The sequence below is a fragment of the Halyomorpha halys genome, unplaced genomic scaffold (genome assembly GCF_000696795.3).
Source record: "Halyomorpha halys isolate HHAL.00 unplaced genomic scaffold, Hhal_1.1 Scaffold1360.1, whole genome shotgun sequence".
NCBI classification, from domain to species: domain Eukaryota; kingdom Metazoa; phylum Arthropoda; class Insecta; order Hemiptera; family Pentatomidae; genus Halyomorpha; species Halyomorpha halys.
In genome coordinates this window covers 66,163-75,535 of record NW_027114311.1, presented here as the reverse complement: position 1 = coordinate 75,535, position 9,373 = coordinate 66,163, and the positions used below count along the sequence as shown (strand labels likewise).

The window sequence follows — 9,373 nt, the reverse complement described above, 5'->3', positions numbered from 1 at the left end:
TTTCTATTTCAAATGCAACTTTTTCTTTTTCAATTGGAAATGCTATAATCATAGTGTGGCAGAATTCTCCAGTATAGGAATAGTTTGTTAGGTTTTCGAGGAGGTTATTTCCGTACTTACTATCAGAATTGAAATCAAATCAAGTTTATGCATTCAATTTATTGTTACTTCAGGAGCTTTCTTAGATATAAGAATCATTGTTTATTAGATGTTTGAAGGTCTTGAATTTATTTGATTTTAAAAAGATTTTAGATCAATGTTAAATTTTGCAGTACTGTCACTTTTATAGTTTTTAGCAGTAAGGGGGAGGGGTTCATTTGATAGGCTTTTAAGGGTCCTGATTCTAAATTTTTTTGTTTATAAACAGTTTAATTTATTATTACTTTTGAAGCATTTTTCAAAATGGGCATAGTTGATTAAATTTGGGGGCTCTTCATTCAGTTTTGAGAATTGGTTAATCAATCACCCAGCATATTTGGATTTATTGTAACTTTAGTGTTTTTTAATATAGAGATCGCTTATTAGGTTTACAGATGTATTTCAGAAAATATCTGACAATAAATTCGAAATTAGCTCATTTTAAAACCTTATAAACAATGTCCTAACAGATTAACACAGCTGCTTTACTTGAATATTGGCATATCTGACAAATATAACAAAATTCATATTGTATTTGACTTAGTCCATAGATTATACCGTAGACAGTGGCAACATTTTGACAACCTTACAAGCTTTGGGACATAGTACCGGGACAAAGTAGAGAAAGAAACCCCAGTCAGTGATAATATCATTGGAACATGTCAATTTCAAGTCACTTTTTTTTTTTGTCAGATGTGTCACTATTCAAGCAAAGCCACAATATTTTAAGTGTATTAATTATGTAATTAATAGATTTTATATTAATTAAGTAATAAATGAAATTAAAACTAAATATTGATTTATTATTAACAAAAAATAAATAAATAAAACATAATTTTAAACAATTGAAATGGAATAGGTAACATTTATCTTGGAAATGCTATAGAATAAGCATGAAATGAACAGAAAATGAGGATATGAGAAGATGGTTGGGGGTGCAGTCAGAATATGACACAAATAAGTTAAAAGAACTTTCTAAAATAAATAAGTTCTTTCAACTTATTTTTGTTATATTCTGACACCACCCCCAGCCATCTTCTCAATTATATTATCCACGGTCAACTATCTTCTCATCATTATAAAATTAGTACTTCATATTTCAGACAAAAATATTAATAAGAATATGATGTATAGAAACCTAATTCAAAATATACAACTTGTTTTCTTTAAATGAAAATAAAAATGTGACCTACAGCTATTAAAGTATAAGGTACGAGTAAGTACTTCTAAAATGCATAGTCCTGTACAGGCCAATAACACAAATAATTTAAGAACCATACAAATAAATAACACTTCAAATATAAGGTTCTTCAGAATATAAATAAGTTTATTATTATGAAAGTATCAATTATAGTAATTGAAAATAAGTAATTAGTCTAATCCATGAATAGTATATAAATTTAAATTAAAATGATAATAAGGTAAATTTGTGAATTTTAAAAATTTATGCTTTAATTAATTATTTTTAAAGGAGAATTATCAACCATAGAACAAGCAATATCAAGCATTTTAATATTTTAAGTCAACCTTTAAATTTCTAAGATAATATCCACATTAAATTAAATTTAGTTCATTTTACATATTTGTAATAAGTACTAAGTTTATTTAAGTAAGTAAAAAAATTTTTTTTGTCAAAAACACGGTACTTGGAGGAAACAAATCTAAGTTTATTCTGGAACAAGCCACAAAGTTAACATGGGCTTTTAGCTTATAAAACAATAGAATTTTTCCAACCTTCCTAAAGCATGTGCTTAAGTATATTTTATAGATAATGTTATTGAAAACAGCAAACAATATATCTATGTACATATATATTATTTTACTGTTAATGGTTAAGACATTCCATGTTCATCAATAATTGCAACTGTAAACAAAACTGTTTAAAGTACTTCTTGAAAACAGAATACTTCTTAATTACAAAAAAAAGTGTTAATAGAATAAAAACAGCAGCATACCCAGCTAGTATTGTTAGTTTAGAAGCATTACCTAATAAATAATACAAATACACAAAATCACCAAAAACTAATTCAATTTTAAACGTAATAGATATTTTTTGAAACTTCAGTTATTAAATTAATAGATGTACTGTGATTCTGATTAATACTTTAATATGTATTACGGATAAGAAATGTAAACTAATTCCTGCAAAGTTTTCTTACCAAAATACAACATTCCTTAAAAAGAAATCATTGATCAGAACTATACTTAACAAATAAACAACACTTACTAAGGGAGCTTTTGCCCAGAAGATAATGATATGAATAATAACAATTAAGGCTTGAAGAACGAATTACTGAGACAAATTCACAACATGGCGAGAGTCCACGCTATACCCACGTCATTCAGAGCCAAGGCCGGCTCGAGAGGTCGAAAAACATATAATTAAAAAAACAAAACACTGATTTCACATGATTCATAATAAAAAATAAAATATTAGATGTAGTGTGATAGTTACTTGGCATGATGGTGGATGAAGATGTAAAAATTGAGATAAAAGAAATGTAACTGGGTAATGACTAAAGAACCTGTTAAATGAATGCTAGGGAGGAGGCTCAAACAAAACACACAACTAGCGCTAGATGCCATGTGCTCATGAAAGGTACCACTATCGACCCAATGATACCAGTCCATATACTATTTTCTAGCTGTTATAAAGCAAATTAAAGACTGAGCTAATATTCTGTATGTGAAAAAATTGAATGATGTCATATGTACATTCCTGAATAAACGTTTAGGAATTGGAAGTTATATTAGGTATATCCGTACGTAAGAGCAAATATCTTTTAAAATCATTCTTCATTTTATTTTGCTTTGATACTTAGTTAGATATATCCTCATATATTTGTAGTTCTAGACAATTTTTCATGCAACTAAGAACGGGGCGGTCTCTTGATGTTATGCGAATAATAGCGCTTTATATTAACTTGAAGCGGCCTGGAACTCTTATATCTCACTAGAAAACAAACTTCTAATTTATAAGACTTTACTCAGACCTATCTGGACCTACGGACTTGAACTTTGGGGAAGAGCTAAACCATCGAATATCAAACGTATCCAATCCTTTCATTCCAAAATCCTTAGAGCCATAGTTAAAGCAACCTATTACCACGCGCTCTCCCCGGAACAGCAAGCCATCAATAACAATTATTCTTCCTTGAAATGATTAAAATACTCAGCAGTCCTCAACGTCTCGATTATAACGTGGCCAGCCTTGGGTGACATATTTTTTTATTATTCCTATGTCTGAATCTGTTTTCGCCATATCTGAAATTTCTTTCCATACCTCCTGCGTGATGGACTAATGTTTAGTCAAAAGTGCTACCTGTACTTCAATATCTTCATCGAATCCCGATATTTGGTGATAACCTGAAGCTCCAACCTCTCTTGAAAGCGTGTCCGCCAGGTGTCGTAATCGGCCTAGTTTTTACATCAACTGAAGACTGTAAGGCTGAAGTTAAGGAAGCATTCTTTGTAGCCTAACTGGGACCTTGTTAAACGAATTTTTGAACAAACCCAGCAGCGGCTTGTGGTCTGTTATTACTAACACACTTTCTTTGCCAGAAATATAGTATCTGAACTTTTCCGCTCCGAAACATATGCTTGGTAATTCTTACTAAAATTTAGAATATCTAGTTTGAACCTCAGTCAAAGCTTTGGAAGCATAAGCCAACAAAGCATGGCCATCTTGGATTAACATAGCACGGAATCCCACTGAACTGGAATCTACACTTAATGTTAATGGTTTGTTAGGGTCATAATAGCCTAGAACTGGAGCTTTGCATAATTGTAACTTCAGTTTATTAAAAACTGAATCTACATGTTCTGTTCACAAGAACTCATTATTTTCATTTAACTGTTCTCTGAGAGACGCCACCTGGATAGCATAATTGGGAATAAATTTTGATACATAATTGAACATTCGTAAGATCCTTTGCAGTGATTTCTTATTGACAGGCGTCTTCAATTCTTAAATAGCTTTCACTTTCTCTTCACAGATGAGATACCCATTTCGCTTGAACTGAATGTATGACCTCAAAACGTGACTGACTGTCTGGACCATAAACAACACACTTGTCCATATTGAATTTAATTTGATTCTTTTTAGGTTTTCTAAAACCGAGAGTAATACGTTATACATTTCCTCCTTGCTGTTTGCCCAAAGTAAGATATCATCTTGAAAAGTGATAACATTTTTTATTCCTTCGAATATTTCGCTAATTACTTTATGAAAAATTTCTGGTACGCTAGAGATTCCAAACGGAAACAGTATCTTCCCCACGGCGTTACAAATGTGCATAATTTGAACGACATGTCAAATCTCACAAGAGGAGATCATAACACTAAAAAAAAAAAGGCCATCGTCGGGTATTGTACATAAGACCTCCTGTCCTTACTCGTCACAGCAAAATGGAAAGGCTGAGCGCCTTAACCGTTCTCTATTAGATCGTCCAAGATGTCTACTGATAGAGTCAAAACTCCCAACCGTTTTTTGGGGCGGAAGCTGTAAACTGTGCTGCTTATCTTCTGAACAGATCACCGTGCAAGTCTGTTGTTACATCTCCAGAACAAGTGTGGACAGCTAAGAAATCTGCTCTTCAACACCTTCGAATATTTGACTGTAAGGCATATGCTCACATTCCTACACCGAAGTAAACTAAACTCAGCCCCAGATCTACGTCTTGCATATTTGTAGGATATTGTCAAGACACAAAAGGTATAGGTTATATGGCCCTCAGAAGAAAATTACCTTCATATCAAGAGATGTAACATTCTCCGAAAATCAGTGGGACAAAGTCCGAAAGTACCGATAAAAACTTCTATATGCTTCCCAACGAATCCAATTTGAAAGAGGAAATTGTTGTGGAAGATTCTAATTCTGGTTTCGACGACACGACAGAATCACAGCCATCGACTAATGATGATTCGGAGAGAGACAAACTGTCTGACAGCGATCATCACAACACTGTATCAATCATTGAATATTCCTCCACATCTACAGAAACCAGCTGCAACTAAGATGATTACCCAGACTTTGTTCCACCAAGGAGCGTTTCGACTTCAACACGACAACCAACATCGACCAGGCCTGAGAGAACAGGCGACCACCAGCTACACTGGACGATTTCGTAACTTATTCAGCTTTCTCAACTGGGTCCGAGCTGTCAGATCCGATGTCCTATGATGCTGCGTTACTTCGTCAGGATAATCAGTTGTGGGTTGATGCTATGGAGCGTGAACAAAGGCGCTTGATGTGGCCAAGTTCAGCGAATGTATCAAGTGCCAAGAAATCCGCAAATAGGGAGGGTGTTGGATAATTTATTTGTGGATCTATGGCAACACTGTTTCGACCACGTTTCATGTATAACTTTACACATTGTATATACGAGTTAGTCTCTTCTATTGTTCCGTTCCGTGTTGTTACTGTGTTCAATAAATATTGTCATAACTCCATGACCTGTGTTATCTTTTGCCCTAAACTAAAGAATCTTAGATTCAACAAACTTTGGATATTGCTCCAGATTTCCTCAATAGTTGGAAATGGAAAAAAGAGATCGTTTGATGGCATTGTTTAATAGTCTTGAATCTAAACATAACCTTATTATTTTATCTTTTTTTTAAAAAAACTACCATTTGATTCACCCATTCTGTCGGTTCGTCAACTTTTGCAATTATCTCTTACTTTACCATCCTATCTAATTCCCATTTCAATTGAGGCATTAATAAATGTGGGATTCTGCGTACAGGAGATATCACCTGAGCAATATCTGTATTTATTTCAATCTTGACAATTTGTGGCAAGCACCCAATGCCAACATCATACAAATCAGAATACTCACCAGGAATAATGCTCCAATCTATAGCAGTATCAATTCTTCATATCAAACCCAGTTTCTCACTAGCTTTCAGGCCTTAAATATTCGCGCAATCGTAAGGAACAGCATATAATTCCAACCTATGCCATGTTTTGTTATGAAAAACAATTAAGATCAATCTTTCCTAATACTGGTATAATATTATTTGAAAAATATGTAATTTTAACTGAAGTCAGTGTAAGTTCTTGGTGTCTAACACCGAGCTTTGGGCTCCAGTGTCAATCTTGAACATAACCTCAGATCCTTTTTATTTAATTGAGCTGTGTACCAGTCTTTACCTAATTCCTTCCTGGAGTCAAGGATTTCCAGTGACAAGATGTTTATTATGTATTCTTCTTCACTTCGAATATGTTCTTCTTCAAATGGATCTAATTTCTTTGTACTTCGACAAACTGCAGCAAAGTGATTTTTGTTCTTGCATTTTGAGCATAACTTTCCAAACACAGAGCATCGCCCTCTCAAGTGACTATATCCACATTATTCGAACTTAAATTTATCTGCTTTTTTATTTTTCTTAGTAGCTGAACTACAGGCAGCCCTGTTTTATTAGTTATGGTTAAATAACATGCAACATTCTTACTGTAGTGAGAACTAACAACACAAGTACCCACACAACCCTTCACTGCTGTTTATCTTCTTTTTCTGACTTCTGAGCCAGTATAATCTATATTCAGTTGCCATAGAGCAACATCTATACAATAAAAATGAATTTTTACATCTCACTTTAGCACAACCTCTTAAATATTCATTTTTTTTTATCAAATTTAGTTTTACATAATTTTTGTTGCAAAAACAGGATTAGCAGAATTTTCATTTTACAATTTTTACATACATTAATAAAATAATTTTTAAATTGCAATATTAGTTTCTTGCACAGAAAAAACTTTCTTAAGTTACAATTTTTGAACATTTGGATCAACACAAGGTTTAACTGTATTTGTTGAAACACTGAATCCCTTTTTATTTTTCTTCTACTTAGTACCAGTATATTTCTTACTTTTTCCTAAATTATCTGCTTCGCAATCCACTTCCTTACTTTTTCCTTCTAAATTATCTGTATTTTCTTTTTCTCTAGAATTTTCTGACCATCTTAATGAACCTTCAAGTTTGCTAGGATACCTTCTTATCTGTAGATTTTCTTCTGTTTCAAATCTCAAATTGTTTCAGTCTCCTGAATCAGCTTATTCTACCAGTTCTCTTTCATCTTTAGGTGAATTTTCATCAGAAAGTGAAATAGTTGATTCTTCATCAACACCAACTATACACTTTTTAACAAACACAGATGTTTCAGTGTCTTTATTTCTTTTTTAGTTTCTGGTACATTAGTAGCATAAGCTTTTGCATGCAAATCAACCTCCAAATTCACCACACAAATCCCTCAAGAGATTTTTTCCCAACAATCACAGATTTTTTTTCAATTTTCACTTTGTTTTTAGAGAAAGTTACGTATCCACCGTTCTGTGTTATTTTATCCACAGATAACAAATTTCTACTAAGAACTGGTATGTACATCACATCTTTTAGTTGACACCTTTTACACAACCAACCATTTTGGCTGTCATGGATGCACAGTTTTTAACTAGATCTACCTCAGCATCAATAGGTTGTGCCTGCGACAAAATACTTACATTGTTGGTCATATGTCTTGTAGAATCTGAATCTAAGATCCATTTAGTTGTTCTTTTACTACATTATTCAGTAAGGAAAGAAACTGCTTATCTTTTGTTTTTACAGAAGAAACAGTCCTTCTCTAGGCTTTTTTTTTTTTACTTTTACACACACCACAGGGCTTTTTTTGGCTGGGTAGTCTTTACTCACATGTCCTTCTTTAGAGGAAGAAAAACATTTCCTCTTCTCAGAAGTAGTTCTCCTATTTCTTTTTACATATGTTCTAAACGCAACTGGAATGTCTACTTTCTCAGTAGCATTTGTAGAGCGTCTTTCCTCAGCCATCAATCTTGTAGTTAAATTGGAAAGAGTTTTCATATCGGATCTTTCCCAAGCACTTATAAAATATTTATACTACTCTGAATGTGTAGTTATTACTTTGGAAATTATTATATCATCTGGTATATCATTTCCCAATGATTTTAATTTAAATGCCAAATTTTCGATAGAGCTTATGTGGCTGACCAAGTCTATCCCAGTCTTAAATTTAAAATCAAAGAATTATTGCAAAAGTTCAAACTTTTGCTGAGAAACATCTCTCTCATATATGCCATATATTTTAGAATACATTTGACTTGCAGAAGTACAAGTCAAAATATGAGATAATGCTCACTGATTCACTGTTGTTACTATTAAGTTTTGGGATTTAAATTCATTTAGTATATACACCTATTATTATTTACTTTGCTGGTTTCTGGGAGGCTCAAAATCTTTATAAATAATCTTAAACAACCCAAAGGCTTTTAAGAAGATAGTTACCTTGAATTTCCACATTTGGAAGTTCTCAGGTCCTGTCAGAGGCTTGATTTGATTTATTTCACTGAAGCTGTTGAGATCCATTTCATATACTGCTTTTACTTTACGAAGTATTTGAACACAAATAAACACTACCGAACTGTTTTTACTGTCTCACTACAAATTTTAATTTCTCCACCAACCTAGGCCCATAACCTGTTGAACCGCGGGGGGTAGTGAACACAAATAAAATGTTTTTACTGTTTTATTAGTTACGGTTAGATAACATAAAATGTTTTTACTATTTTATTAGTTACGGTTAGATAACATAAAATGTTCTTACTGTAGTGAGAATAAACAACACAAGTACAAACAACGCTTAACAGCCTTCCACTACTGTTACATACCGGATACTGAGCTGGTCCAATTGTTATATTCACAGTCGCCACAAAGTAACTTGTGTACAATAAAAATGATTTTATACATCTCACTTTAACACTGTCTCAGAGACTTAATTTATTAAATCTACGGTAATAGTTTACCTCAGCTCCCCCAAAATAGTGGAACCCATTTTTTCGTGACGAGAGTGTACCAAACGAGAGGTTACAAAATTAACCACCATTCAAGAGGGAAAATTTCTGTCCCTGCACTTCTTCTGACTTATAAATATTTTATAATATATACGTTTACTTACTTCTTCTAACTTATAAATATTTATTACACGTTAGAGGAACTAAATTATAATTCTACTAAAAATTATAATATTACTAGACTCTGAAACCTGAAAATAGATCAAAAACATTTATTTTATATGGTATTTTTTTAATAAGAAAAGAAAATCGTTTAATAGTTAATCTGAATATAATAATAAGGTTCTCTTGAGCTGTAAATTAAGGAGAATAAGCAATCTGTTTAATGGTTAATCTGAATATAATAATAAGGGTCTCTTGAGCTGTAAA

General features: G+C 32.6%; 1 protein-coding gene across 8 annotated transcripts in view; it reads right to left on the bottom strand.

Annotated features, from left to right (window-relative positions):
- LOC106689432 (heterogeneous nuclear ribonucleoprotein K) overlaps window positions 1–8,915 on the bottom strand; it is a 38,820-nt gene extending 29,905 nt beyond the window's left edge. For 4 of the 8 annotated variants that reach the window (XM_014434386.3, XM_067051507.1, XM_014434388.3 and 1 more), the window contains exon 1: window positions 8,822–8,915. In XM_014434386.3, the coding sequence (XP_014289872.1) occupies window positions 8,822–8,900 (79 nt within the window). In that variant the 5' untranslated portion in view covers window positions 8,901–8,915. Of the gene's footprint in view, window positions 1–2,297; window positions 2,326–2,365; window positions 2,513–2,593; window positions 2,745–8,438; window positions 8,682–8,821 lie in introns of those variants that run through there. The other 4 variants (XM_014434391.3, XM_014434389.2, XM_014434390.2 and 1 more) reach the window with 4 other exon arrangements.
- Between the last annotated feature and the right edge of the window lie 458 nt (window positions 8,916–9,373).